This window comes from Littorina saxatilis, linkage group LG17 (assembly GCF_037325665.1).
Source record: "Littorina saxatilis isolate snail1 linkage group LG17, US_GU_Lsax_2.0, whole genome shotgun sequence".
NCBI classification, from domain to species: Eukaryota; Metazoa; Mollusca; class Gastropoda; order Littorinimorpha; family Littorinidae; genus Littorina; species Littorina saxatilis.
The window spans coordinates 59,310,334-59,333,729 of record NC_090261.1 but is presented as its reverse complement, the minus strand read 5'-3'; the positions used below and the strand labels follow the sequence as shown (position 1 = coordinate 59,333,729).

The window sequence follows — 23,396 nt, the reverse complement described above, 5'->3', positions numbered from 1 at the left end:
CTAACCCTAACCTTCGTTCGGTCAAAGGGTCGCACTTTTTAAAGTCCGGATTGGCGCATGCGCATTGACCGCAATGAGAAGGATTGTTCAGCACAACTACTAACACCCATGCCCCTTTCGTCTAATTATTGTCCCGCAGATTCACACAATAGATAAAAGCTAAAGAAAAGAATGTCATCAGTAATTTACGATGGCATTCTTCGAATCGACATTTTTTGTTGACTGCGCGAGACAGCTCGTGTTAACCCGTTATTTCTTGAGCCGGGCACTCGATCCCTCAGATTTGATTGTATTTCCCTCCCGTGTGTTACATGATTTACATACATCTGAAGAGTCTAAGATGAAACGTTGTCCAGCTGTTTTTAGTTAACCCTTTTTGTCAGTTTTTCTGTGTTCCGGTCCACTGCCGATCGGTTTACCGTGGCTGTATGCTCAGTGATATTTTCAGTAATATAAAGTTAATTACCAAACAACAATAACCACCCCCACCCCACCCCCCCCTTTTTACGTACCGCATTGGTTACACGGAAGTGGGATATGGATACCATCTCTGAGTGCACATGAAGTTGACCGGTCAGTATCCGTCCCTGGACTATTCGAACTCGTAACCCAAGTATCACATTAAGCTCACTGCTCTACCAATGATCGAGTTATCAGGTATCATCATCAGCATCATCCGCATCATTGTTTTGTCAGTGTTGTTGGTGCTGTTTGTGTGTGTGTGCAGTGTGTATGTGGTTGTTGATGTTGTTGTGGTTGTGTGTGTGTCTGTCTCATGGACAGATTGTAAGAAAGGGCCCAGCCTTATAGCTCTCTCTCTTCTGAGTTCTCTCCGTTTCCCGCTCCCGTAAGTGACACCTATGTCAATATGCAATATGCATTGAGCTAAAAGCAATTCCACTCTGCATTGCAAGCATCCAGTCCGTTGATTTTCGGTACGTGCTTCATTGTTTGCAGGGTATGAAATGTACCTTGCTTGTAATACGTTCTTCAGGCTCTAACAAACCTGGCAATTATTGATTTTCAGTCCATCAATTAGTTCAGTGAGGGCAATTGTGTGATAATGGGAACGACAAATCGGGGATTTTGCAAATTTCCCAACTGACTGGGAATGACGCAGGTGAACAGGGTGCTATACTAGTTGTTCGTTATATGAGATGTGTATCAATGTGTGTGTGTGTGTGTGTGTGTGCGCGTGCGTGTGTGTCTGTCCGAGTGGAAACAACCTTTAAATGTAATAACTATTAAGGTGTGGTTGTGTGTGTGCGTGCGTGCGTGAGTGTGTGTGTGTGTGCACGTGCCTGTGTGTGAAGAGAGAGAATTAAAGAGAGAGCAAGGGGGGAGGAAGAGAGAGAGCTGTCAAAACCTTCAACTAAGCTAATTCAAAATAGCTTAGCAATGTGCACAAGTTTAATTTCTCACAGCTGAAAACATCCTTCGCGATCATCACAGGCATGGCCATTAATCAGAACAAAGTGTGAAATGAACACCAACAATATTTTTTTATATTTATTATTATACTTTTGAATGTTTGTGCACTGCAAAGAATGAACAAGAAAAGCAAATGCTTATACAACTCACATATTTTGTCATAAGTAACATATAAATCATTCGACAAAATGGTTGCTGCGCTAGCTTCATAAACAAATGTTCAAGAGAACTTATTGAACCAAACTTGACCCATTTGTGACCTGTATCCATTTACAGTTATCTAATCCTATTAATACCCCACAGATAAAAACTTGGCCCCAAGTGTGTGAATTTTGGAGGCTCTAACTTGAAAAAACACCGATCTGAGAAACCTTGCCATTATCATTTTTGTTCATGGCATACAGACAGACACTGCTCATTATAGTAAGACTCACTGATTACTCAGGTGAGTCAAATACTGACATACATTTCATTCTTTCTCTGTGCCTGTGGAGTACAGCCACAAGAAATCTGGTCTCAGTTCAGTAAAATCTTTTAAAATAATGAATACGAAACTAAATGTAATTTTAAGTATATGAACATGCTGAGATCTACGGGGTGAAAGGCAACAGAGGAAAGGTCAAACTAAACTGAAATTTACTTAAACAAGGACGATACTTTCTCTGGACAAATCCTTCTTTTACTGGACGAATCCTTCTTCCAGCCTATCAATTCAAAATAAAATGCTGTATGCATATAAATATATATACATAAACGCTGTCCATGGTCAAAAGAAATCAAGGAGCATTACAAAAAGATATTTTCTTTTTCACATAAACAATAATGTGCATCATGACATATTTGTTCATGCTTTTACATGGGGTAAGACCATCTTCCTCTTTGACACACACTAAAACTCAAAAACTTAGCCTGGCTACACAGTGTGATTATTGTTCTAAGTTAATTACACCCATTGACATATTTGTCTGTAATAAAATGAATTCAGCAAAAAACACCATTCTCCATTGTTTATAAAACCCAAAATGAAACTACTTGCTGTCGTGGTGTTGCATAAAAATTGGAAACGCAGGGAAAATAATATGTGTAAATATATACAAATCAGTAATAACACAGTAGAGGCAAAAACACACATGATGTTTTGTACAAGTGTTATTATAGCTTCTCAATCTTAGAGGTTACATTTTGTAAAAAGCACGGTTAAATTAAAAAAGTTCTGCAATAAGATTGTTTTAACTCAATAGTACTAACAGAGCACTTCATATCATGAGGAATGAGAATCGATATGAAAAGTCATCAAAATCTTCATTGACAAAATAGTACAGGTTATTCAGATATCATGTATGGCTCATGTAACCGGGTTTTGACACCTGCTGTTGTGAGGTCGCAGCTACCCGCGATGTTGTCGCGAGGCTCGCGCCAGGGTCACAGCTACCTGCGATGTTGTTGCGAGGCTTGCACCAAGGTCGCAGCTAACTTTGATGTTGTTGCGAGGCTCGCGCCAAGGTCGCAGCTACCCGCAATGTTGTCGCGAGGCTCGCGCCAGGGTCACAGCTAGCCGCGTTGTTGTTGCGAGGCTCGCGCCAAGGTCGCAATGTTGTTGCGAGGCTCGCGCCAACATCGCGGCTAGCCGTGACCAGCTGCGACTAGTTGCTGCGATGTGGTTAGATCGCTGTGACTTCACAGCGAGGTCGCAGCGACTTTTCTTTTTTGTAAGGGCTGCAGATGTCACATGAAACTGAACGAGCGAGAATTCTCAGAGGCATATGAGTAGGCCGAACAACCCACCCTCACGCCTCACCAAAACAATTCCTCCAGTACTCGGTCAAACACTGTCTCATAGGTGTGTCCACCCTCGTGGACATATTTTGATGAATAAAAGATATAGCTGCACGCACTCAATGCAAGTTCTTCCTTTCTGCTCCATTTTGATGTTATAGTCTCTCCTGCATGTACAATATTCACATCGTGAGCGTTCTCTTCATTACACTTGGACAGCTGCATACACTTCCACACATCCACACTTCCACACAACCACACTTCCACACAACCACCTTCTTCTTTTTCTTCTTCAGCGTTCCAGAATTTGTCTGGTTAAGTGTGGGGCGGGGATATAGCTCAGTTGGTAGCGCGCTGGATTTGTATTCAGTTGGCCGCTGTCAGCGTGAGTTCGATCCCAGGTTCGGCGGAAATTTATTTCAGAGTCAACTTTGTGTGCAGACTCTCTTCGGTGTCCGAACTCCCCCCCGTGTACACTACATTGGGTGTGCACGTTAAAGATCCCACGATTGACAAAAGGGTCTTTCCTGGCAAAATTGCTTAGGCACAGTTAATAATTGTCTACCTATACCCGTGTGACTTGGAATAATAGGCCGTGAAAGGTAAATATGCGCCGAAATGGCTGCAATTACTGGCCGTATAAAATTTCATCTCACACGGCATCACTGCAGAGCGCCTAGAACTGTACCCACGGAATATGCGCGATATAAGCCTCATTGATTGAGCTCGTTTGCCCATTTGGGTTCCCCACACTATGCTCTGAGAGCATCGTCAGCTCACTCCGCTTTCATTGAGTAGGCATGCTGGGTATTTTTGTGCTTCCATAACCCACCGAACTCCGATATGGATTACAGGATCTTTTCCGTGCACACTTGGTCTTGTGCTTGCGTGTACGCACGAAGGGGGTTAAGTCACTAGCAGGTCTGCACATAAGTTGACCTGGGAGATCGGACAAATCTCCACTCAGCACTCTTAACCCACCAGGCGGCAGCGACCGGGATTCGAACTCACGACCTTCCTCCGAAAGCGGCGTATGGCTGCCTAAATGGCGGGGTAAAAACGGTCATACACGTAAAATTCCACTCGTGCAAAAACACGAGTGTACGTGGGAGTTTCAGCCCACGAACGCAGAAGAAGAGAAGAAGAAGAAGAACTCACGACCTCCCGATTAGGAGGCCGACGTCTTACCACCACGCCCGTCACACACAACCACCATTCCACAGAGACGCAACGTGCAAGCACATGTGCACATGCACACACACAAACACACACATGCACGAACGCAAACACACACACACACATGCTTCCCTCTCGCTTTTGTACAAACTTTTGTCTTCTTCTACCCAAATATGCATACTGTATTCACAGTAACACAAAAAACATGAAATCACAGTGAGAAATGTAGGTCTCAAGATAAGGGATCACAGTCCATGGAAGTATCCTGGTCGTCCTCAAATTTTCTCTTCAAGGAAAGCCTTGCCTCTGTTTGCCTTGTTCCTTGTAGTAATTGGGCTCTGTAGATTGGCTCATATTCCTGCAAAGAGAACAACAACAACACAAGTTATCCATCTTCATGCATCACAATCTGCTACAGTTGGATCCAATTTTGAAGACATGCTTCCTTTAAAGGCTGACATAGTCCTATTTAATTAGTTTAATTACTTCCAGGGCTTTTCCCATCGTTGCGGGGATGTATAAATTAAGCTTCCTACAAAGTTTTAGGTTTGAAGTCCTTACCAATTACGAGAAATAATTAATTCTTTATTGCATTGTTTAGCAACAGTTCTCCAGGACTTGGGCTATTTTTAGACCGTGACGTTTCGTAAACCAAAGATGGCGTTTGAGACTGTTCTGTTTACATTCGACACTATGAACACCACTTTGCAATACTGAAATAATTTTTTGTGTTCGAAAGCTGCAGCCAATCGTTATTATATCCCCTTAGGTACAGTTTTATAACATTATTGGCACATGTAAACAATATGAATTAATTAATGAACGCTACGAGTATGGCAGCCTTTAACAGCCTTGAATCCTCAGATTTTCCATTAATACAATCTTTAAAGTGACCTCCATGCAGAGACTCTATCCTTTTATTTAAAAGCGCTTTTTTTCAGCTTCCTTTAAAGGCATACTAACGCACTCCCGTGTTTACAAAGTGTAGTTTGCCCACAATCGATGTCAAACGCACCATAAGACCATATAATGACGATACGTCACCATGCGCGGACCATAATACATGCATTACAGCTTGTTCTAGCCTCTGAAAAAGTAAGGATGTCAACAAAGCCGCGGTGTTCTCTCCCTTGCATCAACGTTACATGTGTTGCCAAATCTATAAATAGGACGATCCAGATCAAAATGAAAATTCAAATATCTCAACATTTAAGGGGTCCTAGACCACAATATTTTGCAGGGAACTTAATTTAGTCTGTCTCCAGCTGTTGGTAAAGCAATTAGCGTGTATAGTCATCGAGTACATATGGCTTTAAGCCTGGTATTAACTTTGCGAAGTCTAGTTCACAAAGCTCACTTCACGAAAGCTTTGGCACTGAATTTTCTGTAAAAAGACTTTGTGAAGCGGGACAGGAGGGAAACCACTGAATTGTCAAATGAAGCCTCTTTCATGCCTTATATCTAGTAAAGTGTATACGCAAACAGACTTAAGCAAACTCTGCCACTGTAGTTCACGCCCCGTCCCAGACAGACAACCAGAGAAGACAGACAGGCAGACACTTGAAGAATGAGGGGAGAGATGGTGCATGCTAGCCACCTTCAACTGTTGTACAAATCCCTCGTTCAAGCAGATGCAGAATCGTTGCTTCTGAACCAAGCAGAAGGCATCGTCGTAGGAAAGTCCAAAGTGTTGCATCACAAAAGCAATCACCAGTGCCGCGCTGAAACAGATCATAGCTGGGACTAGCAGTTAATATCAAAAATGCAAACTGCTTCATTAACATGGTCAAATAAATATATGCACAGTGGAACCTATCCTCAATGACCACCAAAGAGACCTGCAACCAAATGTGGTTGTTAAACACAGGTGGTTGCTTTGGAAAGGTGAATAATATATGAACAAAACTTGTATGGGATTCTTTACGATGGTCGTTATGGACATGTGGTCATTACTGAGAGGAGGTCGCGAGCGCAGGTTTCGACTGTACAAGTTAGAGGCTTCGGTAGACACACTTTAGTCTGCCATATATGAGTGAAACAAATAATTGTTTGCTCGCTTGCGGCATGCTCACGCGAAGATGTGTGTGTGTGTGTGTGTGTGTGTGTGTGTGTGTGTGTGTGTTTTGTGTGGTTTTGTTTGCTTTCCTATGGAGTTGAAATGATGGGGGGGGGGGGGGGGGAGCATCGTTGTCTACTTTGAACAAATATCAAGAAAAGATTGACACAGTAAAAAAAATGTAGAAAAAAAAAAAAAATTGTTTTCATTAAAGGTTATCTTCAAACTGAAACTTGCTCTGGGTCATCTTCTTTTGGATTAAATCCTTGAGCATCAAAATTTTAAATTTTGTGCACTCTCCAACCCACAAAGATTGAAGCGAATAATTTTTTTCTTCAGGGAAACAGTGTTTTATAAGATTACCTTGAAACAACAGGAGAAAAGGTGCAGAGCATTGTTCTTTACTTTCTGTCTTTATTCCGATATATTCCTTTATTCCCACATCATGTACATAGTCAAAACAAAATGTCAAAAGTCAACATTATATCACACAAACACTCAAATGACAATTTCATAGACCTTGATACCTTCTAGAAGTTCCGCCATTCCCATGGACTAAGACTTTGCCTCTCTGTTGTAAACAACTGCTGATGAACGCATTCACCTGAAAACACCAATAACATCTTTGATTTATGCTAAGACAAATGAAAATGCATGAAACAATGTACTAATGAACTCAACAATCTGAGGGATACCAACAAGTCTGTTGATTTTTACTTCACAAAGGAGATTTAGAGAAATGTTTTTGACAAGTAAAAAGAACAACAACAAAAAAATCTGTAAAATCAAACAACGCAAAAAAAAAAACAAGTCGCGTAAGGCGAAATAACAACATTTAGTCAAGCTGTCAAACTCACAGAATGAAACTGAAAGCACTGCATTTTTTCACCAAGACCGCATACTCGTAGTTTCGTCAGTCCACCGCTCTTGGCAAAGGCAGTGAAATCGACAAGCCAGAACAGTCGCGCTGAGTAGGATAACACGCTTTTCTGTATCTCTATTCTTTTTAGCGTACTGAGTTTGTTTTGAATCCAAACATATCATATCTAAATGTTTTTGGAATCAGGGACCGACAAGGAATAAGATGAAATTGTTTCTAAATCGATTTCGGACAATAAATTTTAATCATAATATTCATATTTTTAATTTTTAGAGCTTGTTTGTAATCCAAATATAACATATGTATATGTTTTTGAAAACAGAAAATGACGAAGAATAAGATGTAATTGTTTTTGGATCGTTTAAAAAAAAATTTTTTTAATGACAAGTTTCCGATTTTTAATGACCAAATTCATTAATTATTTTTTAAGCCACCAAGCTGAAATGCAATACCAAAGACCGGCCTTCGTCGAAGATTGCTTTGCTAAAATTTCAATCAATTTGATTGAAAAATGAGGGTGTGACAGTGCCGCCTCAACTTTTACAAAAAGCCGGATATGACGTCATCAAAGACATTTATAAAAAAAATAAAAATAAAAATGTCCGGGGATATCATTCCCAGGAACTCTCATGTCAAATTTCATAAAGATCGGTCCAGTAGTTTAGTCTGAATCGCTCTACACACACTAACACACACACACACCACGACCCTCGTCTCGATTCCCCCTCTATGTTAAAACATTTAGTCAAAACTTGACTAAATGTAAAAAGTAACCTTGATCGGATTACGCTTTGAACTGCACAGTCTGGATGATGTGGGTTGTGTACGACTCATACTTTTAAAGAAGGATTTAATGTAAAATCGAAATATACCTACCCGAATCACATGTAGCAGTTGACTCAGTCTAAAGTGCTAGGTCTGAAAAGGCTACCCGTCTAAGGGGAGCAACCCCAACTAAAAAAGTGTAAACGTAGCTATGGTAATGACGACGCACCCAGGGAGTTACCTCCCCTCCTGCGTACTACGTCACTACTGCTACTGACCACGTGACCCCTATCATTCGACTCGAAGAATAAAATCTCCAAATCATAAGCGGGGTAGGTGGGAGGGACTACGATATGTGATTCGGGTAGGTATATTTATTAAATGAAAATTTACAATAAAATTTTCGATTAAATTACATATTCCTACTCCGAATCACATGTAGCAGATTGAAACAACAAGGCGGTGGGAAAGAAAAAGTTCAAACTCACTCTCAAATCCTTGTCAAGAGCTGACCCCCTGCCACCATGGCAGGCAAAGCTCTAGATCCATCCTGGCGAAGAGCCGAGATGTCACGCAGGTAAAAATTCATGAAGACATCCTCGGAACGCCAGTATGCGGTGTGTAGCACCTCCTCCAGTCTTCTTGATCGTAACACGGCCAAGGAGGAAGCCCAAGCTCGCGTCTCGTGAGCCCGAGCTGATTCCAGAGGAAGGACAGGCTGTGTTCCCCCTTCATTGCGGCGGCTCCACTCGTAAGCATGCTTAATGAGCGCCGACACCCACCGGGCCAGAGTCGTCTTAGTAATATCCTTATGTCTCTCCGTATTGAGAGATATAAACAAAAGCTTTTGAGCTGCGGATCTAAGAGACTGAGCACGGGCAAGGTAGATGTGAAGGGCTCTAACAGGGCAATTTACTAAGTCTGGGTCATTCGGAGCCAGAATAGTGGACAACGGCCTGACATGAACCAAAGGAGAAGCTCGCTCGGGAGCCTGGTTTTTTGCAAGAAACTCAGGTCGAAACCGCAAGGTAACGGACCCATCCGATTCAAAGGAAATGTCGTCCGAATTACCGGAAAGAGCGTGGATCTCACTGCCCCTTCGTGCCGATGCTAGCAGCAAAAGGAAAAGGGACTTGCGTGTAAGATTCGCAAAACTGGCATCTCTGAGAGGTTCAAAATCCGCTGAACGCAGAAACTCCATGACCAATAAGAGATCCCACTTAGGAACGGGCGTACGAGACTTGACGTCAGAAAGGGAAGCGCCCTTGATGACTCCTGCGATCACGCCACTAACATCTATAGAGCGACCTATCTGGCGTAGGGTCGCCGAGATGGCCGATCTTCTTACTTTCAACGAGGCAGCAGAAGCTCCCTGAGAGGACATGAAAGCAAGATGGTTCGCCACGTGCATCGTGCGGGGCGCCGTAGCATCCAGCCGATGCTCGTGACACCAGGTAACCCAGGCCCTCCAATGTGACTCATAAACGGACGAGGTAGATGCTCTGTGCGAGCGTCCTACCAGGTCCATGGTCAGATCTGATGCCCCTTTGCGCCTCAGAGAAGACCGCACAACCTCCACGCGTGAAGATTCAGCATCTGAGGCTCTGCGTGGAGGCTGCCGGTGTGAGGCTGTACCAGTTCTCCTCGCGTGAGAGCGAGAGGAATGGGAGGGCCCTGGGTGAGTCTCAGCAGGTCCGGGAACCACGGCTGAGACGGCCAAAGAGGAGCGATCAGCAGGAGGGACGGGCCCTCCTGCTCCGCCTTCCTGAGAACTCGCGTGAGCAACTGGAATGGCGGGAACGCGTAAGCCTCCAGGCCTGACCAGGAAATGTCCATCGCGTTCGTCTCCCACGCCTCGGGATCCGGGAATGGTGAGACGAACACTGGTAGTCTCTTCGAGAACCTGGTGGCAAAAAGGTCCACCTGAGGTTTCTGCACAAGAGACCAGAGACGATCCAGCGCTCCGTGAGTGATGGTCCACTCTGTTTGAAGCACTCTGTCGGAGCGGCTGAGCGCGTCCGCCAGAGTGTTCAAGCTTCCGGGCAGGTACCTGGCCGAAAGCCTGATTTGATGCTCTGAACACCAAATCAGGATCTCGCAGGCCCTGGCCGAAAGCGACGGAGACCGCGACCCTCCCTGCTTGTTGATGTAAGCTGCCACTGTCGTGTTGTCTGTAAACAGACGAACATGCTTGGTCTGAAGGGAGGGCCGGAACTTGTCTAGAGCTAGAGCCACGGCTTCTAGCTCCAGCAAGTTGATGTGCTGCATCCTCTGATCTGCCGACCACAGACCTGACGCAGTCAGCTGGTCTGTGTGAGCCCCCCACCCCACCAAGGACGCGTCCGTGAACAGGTCCAAATCTGGGGCAGGAAGGGCTATCGGCACGCCCCTGCACACCCACTCCGTGTCCAGCCACGGAAGGGTAGCGGATTGGAACCATCCCTGGAGAGGGATGAGGGCATTCCAATCCACCGTGGGAGAGTCCACGAACGGCTTCAGCGCCAGCTGAAAGGGACGTTTGTGGACCCTCCCCAAGGGGACCAGGAGAGCCATGGACTCCATCTGCCCTAAGATGGAGGCCAAAGTCCGCAGGGAGGCCCTCGGGAGAGGCAAAGTGGAGCGTATGCACGCCTGGAGCTTGTCCACCCTCTTCTGAGAGGGCTGAACAGTCCAAGCCACCGTGTCGAAAGACATTCCCAAGTAGGTGAACGTCTGACACGGTGTCAGCTCCGACTTTGATCGGTTGATCGAGAAGCCAAACATGTTGGCCTCCCGAAGAACCGATTGGGTATCCTGCTCGCACCCCGCCTGACTCTGACTCAGGATGAGCCAATCGTCCAGGTAGGCACGTAGCCGGACACCCCGCGACCTCACCAGCGCGCAGACCTGTCTCACGACCATGGTGAAGACCCAAGGGGCGAGAGACAGGCCAAAAGGAAGGGCGCGAAACTGGTAAACCTGACTTGCCCACCGGAAACGAAGCCATTTCCGGTCGGCTGGATGCATTAGAATGTGGAAGTATGCATCCGTCAGGTCGATGGAAGTCGCCCAATCTCCCGGGCGGAGAGAGTCCCTGACCGACGCTGGCGTCTCCATCTTGAACCTTATCTCCCTCAAAAAGGTATTGAGGAACGACAGGTCCAAGACAGGACGCCATGCCCCTGAGGCTTTGGGGACGGCGAAAAGCCGTCCGTAAAACCCAGGGGAACTGTGGTCGAGGACTTTCTCCACTGCGCCCTTCTGCACCAGGGAGTCTATTTCCGACCGAAGGACGGAAATGGCTTCCTGCGAGGAGGGAGGCCTGAACGCCGGCGGACGCCTGACCAGAGGAGCCTTGCCATCTTTCCAGAGAAGACGGAAGCCCGACCTCACGACCCCCACGATCCATTGACTCTGTATGGAGACGAGCCAATGGGAAAGTGCCCGGGAAGGGCCCCCCGCCATCACCAGAGTGGAGGGCGGGGTGGGGGGGAGATCGGGAGCACTTCATTGGGGGTGAGGCTTGCTTCCAGAGCCGCCTCTCCCCCTGCCGGAAGACGGTCGTCTTCTCGAGCCCCGAGAAGAGGAACGTCCACGACCCTTGTCTGCCGGTTTGGGAGGGCCAGCAACCTTAGCCTGCTTAGGCTGAGAAGGCTGAGACTGCTTGGACTGCTTAAGGCTGTGCAGGGAAAAGTCAGAGAACTGCTGGTCCCTGTTAGCCTGAATTTCCTGTCTTCGGGCATCAAAAACGAGATGCCCAAAGAGGGAACCCTCCAAGACCGGTGAGGCACGCAAAGTGTCCTTGGTCGCCTGATCCGAAAACTGAGAGTGTGACAGGAAGAGATCCCGACGACACATAACAGAGTGCGCATAGTGCACAGCAGAAAGTCTCATCTGTTCTTCATTGACCCTCGCAAGAGCGGCCAACAAAGTGGAGACGTCATCCGCATCCTGATCCTCGCTGAGAGAGAACGGATTCAGCGAATCAGTGAGGGCACGAGAGAGGGCCCGAATGAGAGTCTCAGCAATGGAGGCAAGCTCCAGCTGCTGACGCCCTGCCTCTTCAGAAGCAATCAGCGTGTTCTCAGAAAAGAGCACGCCGTCATCCTTCTTGATAGGCTTGGCCAACAAGGCCAGCATCTCCGGAGGAACTGTCAAAGATGAACGCGGGAGAGCGAACGCATCCAACAAGTTCCTAGGAGACTTCTGCAAGACCAACCGCCTGTGAGACGACAGAGCGAATGCAGAAGCCTGAGAAGGCGAAGCCATCCACTGCTGAGCCAGCTCCGGAACTGAGCCGTGAGGCACGAGCAGCGGAACCGGAAGTGAAGGAATTCCGCTTCCGGAAGGAGATGGCTTGGCCAAAACTTGAGAAAGCTGAAAAGCTATGGATGGAGACTCCAAAAACCGGAAGTATGAGTCATCCTCCTTCCCAGAGCGAAAATCAGCCATCGCGGACGGTGCCGTCGAAGCGGCAGCCGAAGAGACCGAAGCCCCTTCCGCGAAATATCTCGAAGTGACCTCAGCAGCGGCCTCAAGAGCCACTTTGAGTCTCTCCGGATAACCAACACGTGCAGCCTCGCTGGCGACGGACTGAATATCCGAAACATCCGGCGAAGGACCGAAGTCCACGTTGCTGGTAGAAGGGCGGTGAACACCGTAACCGGAAACCGGAAACCCGTCCACTCCAATACCATCCGAACTCATGCCCTGACTAGGGAAAGAGTAAGAGGACGGCATGCCCACAGCCGCCGGAACCGGAACCGCAGTCGAAGCAACAACCGAAGACGGAAGCGCTGACTGCCCCGGCCAGGGCTGAGACACCTGCCCAAAGGGCTGGTGATGCCCCCCCGCGACCGCCATCCGAGAGGAAGCGGAAGCGGAAGAAGCAGCAGATCCGGTCTGAGCCGGAAAAGTATCAGACGCGACCGCGAAAAGCGGAAGCGCAGACACTGTGGACGGCGGCCGGAAGGCCGAATGCCCAGAGGGCCACGTCCGGTCAACCCCGGAAACGACCCCAGCGGGTGCGTACATCGGGGGACCTATGCTTCCGGCGAGTGCCGGAAGCGCAGCAGACGGAACCGGCTGGTCGACTCCGGAAACGACCCCAGCGGGTGCGTACGTCGGAGGACCTACGCTTCCGGCGAGTGCCGGAAGCGTCGAAGCCTGAACCAAATGCCGCCATTGCTCATCGACACGATGGTCTTCCGTGAAGCCAAAGTGAGAACGAACAGGGGTTTGCGGGTCGTGAACCCGCCGAAAAGGGCTGCTTCCCAGCAGGGAGCGTCCAGCGGCCTCACGAGGACCTACGGACCAGCCCAACTTACTTGCGTCGCCAACCACAGCGGTAGAAGGCACAGAAGCAACCGCCTCGGTCAAGGACAGCGTCACAGCCGGAAGCGGAAAGGAAGCCATCGACGGGACAACGGAAGTCGAAGGCTGAGAACGCACCATCTCCTCTCTCACCAACGTGCGAAGCTCGGGAACCAGCGAAGAAAGCAACGATGAAACCAGCGACGTCGAATCTGCAAGCGGCAGAGAAGACGAGCGAGAAACAACGGTACGCGTAGGTTGATTAGACTGCCCCCCAACCGGCTGGTCATTCGGGGCAGAAATAGGGACCGTCATAACAGCATTGTTAGCCGCGTCGGAAACAACAACCAAAATAGGCTTAGGGACAGAAGTGGAAGACTTGGGTTTAATTTTCCCTTTCACATCAGCCTTGCCGCGCTCGCGCTTTTTGTCTCCGTCAGACATGCTGACAACAAAATGGAGACACAAAATTCCAAAATGGCTACCACAAAATACGTGACCAACACGTGGCCGAAAATTTCAAGTAGCAACTGAAAAATTACGTTCGATACAAGTAAAGGAACGAGCTCACCAACTACCAGTGCAGCGGGTGAAGAGACGGGTGTGGGTGCCGGTGGGTGTCTAAGCAAACACCAAACAGCGAACTTCCACTAGAGCCAAAAAAATTCACGACCTGCTCCCTAGAAAGCTGAAGTGTCGAATGATAGGGGTCACGTGGTCAGTAGCAGTAGTGACGTAGTACGCAGGAGGGGAGGTAACTCCCTGGGTGCGTCGTCATTACCATAGCTACGTTTACACTTTTTTAGTTGGGGTTGCTCCCCTTAGACGGGTAGCCTTTTCAGACCTAGCACTTTAGACTGAGTCAACTGCTACATGTGATTCGGAGTAGGAATATGTAATTTAATGTATGGGTCGTATACAACCCACGCCATTCGAATAGGGATAAATTTGTTACCGCCTCTTTGCAGAGAATGGGTCGTATACGACCCACGCCATCTGAATAGGGATCAACTTTTTACTGCCTCTTTGCAGAGTATGGGTCGCCCACGACCCACATCATCCGGACTACCCAGTTCAAATTATGTTATTGTTTATTTAGTTGTTTACAAAGATAATACTTCAGAAAGTGGTCGATGGGAGGGTCCTATGGAGTTTGAGGATTACATTAAGTTTTAATCAAAAACTCCCCATACTTTTACAGATACAAACACTTTTGTAAGGCTGGTTCATGCATGAGCCAGGAAGCACGGTGAAGGTTAAATTTGTATTCTGATCTAAATATAGGTAGGCTATAAAGTAAGCGTGCATAAAACTACAAGTAGACATGCACATTTTTTTCGCTACAATGTACATGTACAACATCTATTCAGGAAGATGAATCTACAGCCTCTACTCTTCCTACCATGGAATGTCTATGAATTCAAATGTACAAGTACAATTCTGATTTTTATTCTTACCTTTGGAAACAATTGTATGATGTTTTGCCGTTCATCATCTGATAAGTCGAGCACAAGGTATCTGTAGAAATAAAAGCAAAGCAACGTCAGTACTTACACAATGATAGGTATTTCTTTTCTTCTTGTTTTGGTCTTGGTTTCAGAGAGAAAAAAGACAATTTAAGTGGAAATGCGTGAACTGAGTTATACGTGTGGGCAACGAATGGCTGTTCCTGGTCTGCATTTTAGTGCAAGTTAAAAATAGTCAAGGCAAAGGCTACCAACAGCTGCAGCCAGCATATTGTAAAGCTCGCTTGCTTGTTTTACCCAAATGCTTCCATGCTACACTGCGATATACCGGAAGATGGTACTTATCAGTGTATGGCTCTGAGCGAGCCAGCATGGCTGTGTAGAGCGGTGGTGGAAAGGATGCTAAAAATAGCTCAGCCTGCCTGCAGCTAAGGAGGCAGAAATGAAGCTCTGTGAACAGCCGTGAACGGCTAACTCCATGTAGTCAATGAAGAAGAAGAAAAATGGTCCAATACTGAAAAAGCTTCAATCAATTGCAGCATTGAACATTCCTACAGGGAATACTTGCTGCAGCTTACTGAAAGCGGTCTTGAAAGTTGGGTTGAATGAGATTCCCCTCCAGCTGGTGTCGAACGCATACGATGTGAGTAATACCTGAGGCTAGCAGCGATTCCAGCTGCAAAAAAGTTAATGCATGTGTTCATCATGAAATTTCACCTTCTTTGTCAGATTCTGATACGCTTTCAGTCTTCTTCTTCCTCCTTATCAATGACATCACTCAGTAAACATTACAAAGATCATGAATACTTTGTCACGGATTTTAGTATTGTTATCATTTACAACAAGTTTATTTTCTAAAGCATATAATAACTTTCATCATCTCCAACAAACCCTCATAAATATCCCAGATTAAACAAACGCACATACATGCACAAACAAATGTGCACAGACAGACAGACAGACAGACAGACAGACAGACAGACAGTTAGACAGACAGACACACACACACACACACACACACACAGAAACTAACTTTTGACTTTGTGGCAGCAGCATATGGACCAAGGTACAAGCCAGGGATGATTTCCTGAAAAAGTAAATGACGACATAAAAAAAATACAGCACTACATGTACAAGCAACCTTGGTATTCTCTGTTACATTGCTTTTACACTTTGAATTTTGATAAGGCATGAGAATTAACTGACAGAAAAAACCCACTCTGAAACCTGGGGGAAGGCGGAGGGGGTCCCAGGAGGGGACATATATAATCTATAAAAGCTTCCCCGATATTTGTCCTACGAAAGAAAAAGAGAGATCATATCACCCCCCTCCTAAATCAGCTCCACTGGTTGCCCGTTTCTGCCCGAATCACCTACAAAATCAACACTCTCACCTACAAATGCCTCCATGGTCTCGCCCCTGCCTATCTCTCCGACTCTCTTTCTCTCTATGTCCCTTCACGAACACTCAGATCATCTGCCGACTCCCTCAAGCTCAACATCCCCCACACCAAACTCAAAACAGCAGGTCAACGCTCATTTTCTTTCCAAGCACCTAGCCAATGGAACACACTACCTCTCCCCCTCCGTCAACAACAGTCCCTCGAATCATTCAAATCTGCACTCAAGACATTCATTTTTTCCAAATAATCCATGCATTCTACACTGCCCACCCCATCCCACCCTGAATAACTGTACATATTTTAATGGTTGATGGTGTGTGTGTGCTAGTGACTTTAAGTCTCCGTGTGTGTGAACGAGTGTATGTGCGCCTTGAGTCGCCTGCTGGTGAGATATGTGCGCGTTATAAATATTCGTATTATTATTATCATTATTATTATTTTTGTTCCCATTTTCCATTTAGCAATCCCCGGCACACTGAACATATCCAGGTTTCCCAACTGCTTCGTTTCCGGCCGATTTATGTGGAGCACGTGATGCACAAAAAAATATTGGCGGTCTAGAAGTGTCGTCTGCGCAATGATCGCGGCGGCTTTCTTAACCGCCAAGGACGACCACGCACTTTGTGAGACATCATTCGGTAGACCTCAATTGAAAACTTACATATGTATATTCGTACACTAACTTTTTTTTATCATTCCCTAACTTATTTTCCTCATGGACATTACTTTCTTTTCAAGAAAAATCAATTTTACTACGGCTGAAATGTGCGTTTCAACAAACAATTCTCATGCATGATAATGGTGTCGTGCTGTATTCTATGAACATGTGTGACATATCAAAGCACCATACAAGTAATTAATTTTATAGATGTAAAACAAAACTGTTGATCAAATTACCTGCATTTCCCGACGCCATTTGTACTGCCAATCTACTTCCTGAAATATGGAAAATCATTAGAGTCACACTCGTCAATGTATGAACTAAAGAAGATGCAGGTAAAGCTAGAGGAGGAGTGTTGAGGTGGTAGTGGTAGTTTAATGACTGAGGCAGTGTTGAACAGTTTTGTGGATGGTGTGTTTTAAATTTAAAACGTAAAAGACTTTTTTTTTTAAATGTTTAACATTTATTTACCCGTGGGTTGAGGAGTATGACTACCTACCGCAGAATGACAAAAAGTTGAGGTGTATGAGTGCCAGCCACTGAATGACCAAAAGTTCAAAGTTGTCACAGGAAAACAGTTGTCTCACCTTTTTGGGGGGATGGGGGGGGGGGGGGGGGCGAATTCTTGTTTAAAAAAAAAATTCATTTCTGAAAGATGGGTCACACGAGGCACACACACCCGCCCATACACTGGTACCTTGCACTGCAGTGGCAGTGGTACTGGTACTGTGGTAGTGGTGAAACTGTATCCATCGATCACTACTCCTACGGCTACAGTAGGTGTTTTTTAAAAAACTTTTTATCAATAGCGTACCTTCATAAATGCACCATCTGGTAAAGCTGGAAATGAGATTGTGTCGTCCATCAAGAAATACTCATACTGGAGCGCTTTTTGACAATTTAGTGAAGTGACGTTGGTTTGGGCCGATGGTTTTGCTTTCCTTTCTGCGTTCAAGGGGGGATCACCCACGTACACCAAAACTTGGGGTTGTGCATTACTTGCCCTTGAAGAACAAAATCGGAAACAGACGAAACGGGGGTTGGAACATTGTTTTTCCTGTTTGCGGGGCGTTACTGCACAGTTTCGCTTTAAAGGTATACATGTGGTCTGTTAACTGATAACAATTAGAACATTATTTTCACTGGCTTTCACTGCTGTTGATATCGCAGGAATAATCACTCCAATATTTTGTTTTTCCCCTGACAATGTAAAACACAAGAACAACGGGAAACGTTACGTTATACTAGATTCAGTTTACAGAAACCAATGTTATGAGTTATTTCTAATTTGCTGACTGTTAGCAAATGATAACAGACATGTGGAGGAAATGGATATCAACATGAGCCAGCAGCTAGGTACACCCACCTCCAGCGACGAAATTGGCTTATCAGTATTTTAACATGGTATAATATTGTTTAATTGTTAAAAATAAGTGTCATTTCTAGAATAAGTCACCCCGATATTTTTATTTCAAAATGTTAGTTTGTTGTTGTTACTTTTATAGTGACTAACAAAAAGGGTTCCAGCCTGACTGCTATAACATTTAGCAGGTCACCTAGAATCACCCCTGGTTGATCAAATAATCATATGGTTCACTGAAAAGAGTTGCACCAGTTTGGAACTCACTGTCTGACAAAACCAAAATGGCTATTAATACCAATCAAACCATTAACTTAAGAACTGACTGGACACAGAACAACCACTGAGGATATATATAAGCCTGCATGTATATTATGAGGGACATGCAATTGTCACACAAGTTTAAAATTAAGCATACATTATCATGCACACTCAAATACAATTTGGAATGTAATGAGGGGTCTAAAAAAAAGGCAGCAAGGCCTAAACTGATTTTCCCTACTACCTACACATATGCCTAACTGAAGAAAGGACTTAATGACTCGTGTACGGTACAGATCGAGTAACTGCCATACATGACTGTGTGTGTGTGTGTGCTCCACATGTTGGGGAAGACAAGGACTGGGTGGCCAAGTGGTAATGCACTTGCGCTCAGAAGCGAGTTCGACCCTGGGTAAGGGCGTTAGCAATTTTCTCCCCCCTTTCCTAACCTAGGTGGTGGGTAATCTTTCGGATGAGACGAAAAACCGAGGTCCCTTTGTGTACACTACATTGGGGTGTGCACGTTAAAGATCCCACGATTGACAAAAGGGTCTTTCCTGGCAAAATTGTATAGGCATAGATAAAAAAATGTCCACCAAAATACCCGGCCGTGTGACTTGGAATAATAGGCCGTGAAAAGTAGGACATGCGCCGAAATGGCTGCGATCTGCTGGTCGATGTGAATGCGTGATGTATTGTGTAAAAAATTCTATCTCACATGGCATAAATAGATCCCTGCGCCTTGAGTCCGAGTTTGGAGATACGCGCGCGATATAAGACTTTATATAACATAACATTATGTATTTCAGAACGATTTACAGTTGTGATGTTTTAAATGCAGTTTTATTAACACCATTTTCCTTTTAAGAAGTCTAATTTCTTTTAGTAAAAAAAACAACTAGAAGTAGAAGGGTGTTATGCTTTTAATGCTGACAAGTACATAAACCTATAACCGGCATGTTTGTTTTATTTGCAGCATCCATCCCATGGGTTCTCAGGAATTTCGACAGCTGTGGAGGACCTGGCCTTCCTTCACAAACTTCTACGCATTCATGCTGACAACACTGTGGAGTGCGGCTCTTTTCTCCCAGCAGGTAGTGTCTGACTCCGTCCAGACTGTCAGTGGTGTGTTATACGCTGAAAACTTCACGTATTACAAATTAAGCGGAGAAGGATGGCTTCGCCTGGAGCTGCACAGCCTGAAGGGGGACGTAGACCTGTATGTCTCAGGCACCACACTTCACCCCACATTCACGGACTATGAATTGAAATCAGATAGCTGTGGTGTGGAGATAGTGGACATTCACTCCTTCATGAGCAGACCCATCGGGATCGGACTGTATGCACACCCCTTTCACTTTCAGTCCTCCTACAAGCTAGACATCAAGGTAATAACGGAGGTGGAGGTGGATGAATATGAGCAGCTGTTTCAGAGATTCCATTATTTTGATCATGACTATGATGACGATTATTCTAAAGACAACACTAAGGGCAAGTCCAGGACGAACAGGAAATCACCAGTGCAGGACAACCAACAGGAAGAGGAAGAAGAGTCCATATGGTGGGTTATTCTCATGACGGTCTTGAAATTTGTGTTCGAGATCATCGTGTAAATGTAATATCTTGCCTTATTGATTGAGATTGGTGTGTGAGAAAGGTAAACTGTGTTTTGTGATGATGCCTGAGTGTGCCGTACACACGGATTTGAAGCACGTGTATCCATTTTTAATTTGTTTAAATTTTTATTGTGACTGTCCATGATACTTGGAAACAGTTTTGTACCTTGATAGATTGGACACTTCCTTTTGACACACACCAGAGTTCATCGAAACACGATTGTTCAGTAAAACAATGGTTGTGGTCTTGTAGCTCAGTTGGTAGAACACTGCCATGGACTTGTGATTCTCAGATCCTCTTAGGTTGTAGTCCAGCGGAGATGGCAAGAGGTCAGCTTGACTCTTGTTGCTGTGAGCTAGCTTTTCACTAGTGAACCGAAGTTCCCAGCAATGGAATGATAGAGTAATAAAAAGAATATTTGAGAAAAATGTGTTTTGAATGGATGATGATTTGATAGTCCCCTGTGTAGCCCACAGATGTTTTTGGTTACAGCTGGAACCAGACTCATGAAAAGGAGGAATATCTTGCCAATATGCTGTCCATACAGGCTTTAACTATTCACAAAGTTGTGGTGTTTTTTTGGTTGGGAGGTTGTTGGTGGGAATGAAGTTTGTTTGTTTGTTTGCTTGCTTAACGCCCAGCCGACCACAAAGGGCCATATCAGGGCGGTGCTGCTTTGACATATAACGTGCGCCACACACAAGACAGAAGTCGCAGCACAGGCTTCATGTCTCACCCAGTCACATTATTCTGACACCGGACCAACCAGTCCTAGCACTAACCCCATAATGCCAGACGCCAGGCGGAGCAGCCACTAGATTGCCAATTTTAAAGTCTTAGGTATGACCCGGCCGGGGTTCGAACCCACGACCTCCCGCTCACTGGGCGGACGCCTTACCACTAGGCCAACCGTGCCGGTGGTGGGAATGAAGTAATCAATCTGATCCATTGTATTTCTTTGCTCCAAAAGCAAGTTAAATCTTTATTCAATATTTCTGTTGTACTTGCATTAACTTTTGTTCGGAAGAATCTTTTCAAACAGAAATTCACACATGTAAGGACTTAATGCATAACTGCCTGTCCGAGCTAGGTTTGTAAACATTGGGTATTGTCCCAATTTTGGGTGCCACACTGCCATGTTGGCCACAAGTTAACAGTTAACTGCCATGTTGGCCACAAGTTGACAGTGAACTGCCAATATGGCCAAAATGTTGTTTCTGACCCCAAATCTTGCATTCATATTTATTTTGTCCAAAGTATGTGTTACCATTTTATTCAAATATGAAAGCATGATTACATTACTCAGTTTACTGCATGTAATTGTAAATGACCTAAAACTGAGGGCACCAATCATTTGCCTGGGGTGGGTATGTAGGGGGGGAGGGATTCCGAAGTATCATGGACAGTTACAATTACTATCCATCATATGACTTGTGTGAAAGCCTGAACTGATGAGAGAGAAAGAGAGAGAGGGGTCAGTTTGAGTTATTGCAATCTAACCACTGACCTTGTTTAGGTTCGTTGTTTTGTAACAAAGATTTTTGTGCATAGCTCACTAATGCAGAAGGGGTCTAAGTCGACCAAAAGTGGGTGCATTCCCTGTAGGTGCACTTCATGTAACAACACTGATGCGGCTGCTTCGCCTTCAGCTCAGAACAACACGTTACACCACAATGATGTGACCACTCGCCACAGAATTGCTGTCTTGTCAGTTGTTTAACACATGTGATGTTCTAACTCCTGCTGTGTAGAATATACGGGGAAAACGCCTACCTGAAGTGCACCTACAGGGAATGCACCCACTTTTGGTCGACTAAGTCCCCTTCTGCCTCACTAACTGGAGAGAGTACTGTTACAAATGCTTTTGAATTAATATCAAGTATATCTTATTTCCATTTTTATAACATTAACAAGCTGTACATTATTATGGCTTTGGCAAATGTGAAGAAAGCAAATAATAAAACCAATGGAACTTGTGCATTTTCCGCTATATTTCCCTGGCTTTTACCTCGGATAAAAGCATCCTTCAACTTCAATACAAGCCAACTATCATCAACCCTGGCTTTTACCTCGGATAAAAGCATCCTTCAACTTCAATACAAGACAACTATCCACAGCCTGGCTTTGTCCTGTGCAGTCTGGGAAGTCTTTGTTCAGTTTATTTTGTAACAGACACCCGAATCAATCTGCTACATAGAATGCAGCCACGCAGATTTTTCGTTTATGTCTGAATCGGGCCTGGGAACGAGGAAAAGTGGTTTGGGCGTACTGACGGGGAAAATGTTGCGTTTCAAGCATTTTTAAGGGCACACGGAGGCTCTTTTCTTACACAATTAGAATCCCGCAGTGGGGCACTGCGGTTATGAAATTAAAGGCCCCTCCTGTTTTTGGAACCGCAGGAGCTTTCTAGTTTGCTGTTAGGTAGATTTTTGGTTCCTCTTTCCTGTCATGCTCTCTTTTTCTTCATGAATTCTTTTCTTTTTTCTGCCTTCTTGCTCATTCACCTGTATTTTTTCCAAAAATCTCTTCTCTTGCCGCTTGTCTCGCGATTCATGTATAGTTTAATCTGTTAGTGTTCTGATGTAAGTCCAGCAGTAGATAGGTTAAGCCTATTTTAACATACTGGAAACTGGTAATCTTCCAGTAGGTATTAATTTAGTTTTACTAAAGCCTGCTGGGACACAAGTAATGGGTTAGTGCATTTGTAAACAGGAATCGCTTGACAAGTGGCCCCCTTCATCCCCCCCTTCCTCGTCCTGATATGGCTCTGCGTAGTCGGCTGGATGTTAAGCAACAAATAAATAAATAAATAAATAAATAAATAAACACAATTAGAAAAGGACTTTGTCGTATCTACGACGAAAGGCGTATCATTCCCAGTCCTGTAAATGAAAGAATGCTCTTATTCTATGTGAAAGCCTGGACAGATTGTTTTTGCTGGAAGGGCGGTACCTTGAATTTTCTTGTGACATGGTTAATGTTTTAGTGTGAAATGTTGGAGTTGCATGCAGCTTCACAAATCTGTCACTTTTTCCCCATTGAAACATAATGCCGTTTTTAAACTGTAAGTGTAAAGAAAGTGTGCTGTGTTATATTCCTGAAAAAAGATTTTGAAATGCCTGTTTGAATCATGAATGTCAGAATAAGTGGGGATAATTTTGCTGTTGTTAAAGTAAGTACTTTTTTGTTTGCGTGCCGTAAGTTTGGCAATAAAATATTTAAAACATGAATGACAGCCAAGTCTTGAGCAAT

The 23,396-nt window shown here is 45.0% G+C and overlaps 2 protein-coding genes across 4 annotated transcripts; one reads left to right on the top strand and one right to left on the bottom strand.

Annotated features, from left to right (window-relative positions):
• Nucleotides 1-1,495: 1,495 nt before the first annotated feature.
• Nucleotides 1,496-17,861, bottom strand: LOC138951918 (serine/threonine/tyrosine-interacting protein A-like). Of its 3 annotated transcripts, XR_011451263.1 has the most exons (9): nucleotides 17,721-17,861; nucleotides 17,143-17,181; nucleotides 15,876-15,929; nucleotides 15,421-15,518; nucleotides 14,834-14,894; nucleotides 6,967-7,043; nucleotides 5,981-6,104; nucleotides 4,369-4,741; nucleotides 1,496-4,221 (listed from the first exon to the last, which is right to left on the bottom strand). XR_011451263.1 is itself a non-coding variant. In XM_070323480.1 (8 exons), exons 1-8 carry the CDS (start codon nucleotides 17,769-17,771, stop codon nucleotides 4,616-4,618), a joined length of 630 nt encoding a protein of 209 aa, XP_070179581.1. In that variant the 5' UTR covers nucleotides 17,772-17,861; the 3' UTR covers nucleotides 1,496-4,615. The 3 variants fall into 3 exon arrangements, 1 of the variants encoding a protein (XP_070179581.1); XR_011451264.1 differs by lacking the exon at nucleotides 17,143-17,181; XM_070323480.1 differs by having other exon boundaries at nucleotides 1,496-4,741.
• A 33-nt stretch (nucleotides 17,862-17,894) lies between these two features.
• LOC138951919 (UPF0669 protein C6orf120 homolog) lies at nucleotides 17,895-23,374 on the top strand. The gene is made up of 2 exons (XM_070323481.1): nucleotides 17,895-18,001; nucleotides 19,504-23,374. The coding sequence occupies exon 2, from the start codon at nucleotides 19,514-19,516 to the stop codon at nucleotides 20,138-20,140; it is 627 nt and encodes a 208-aa protein (XP_070179582.1). The 5' UTR covers nucleotides 17,895-18,001; nucleotides 19,504-19,513; the 3' UTR covers nucleotides 20,141-23,374.
• Nucleotides 23,375-23,396: the final 22 nt, after the last annotated feature.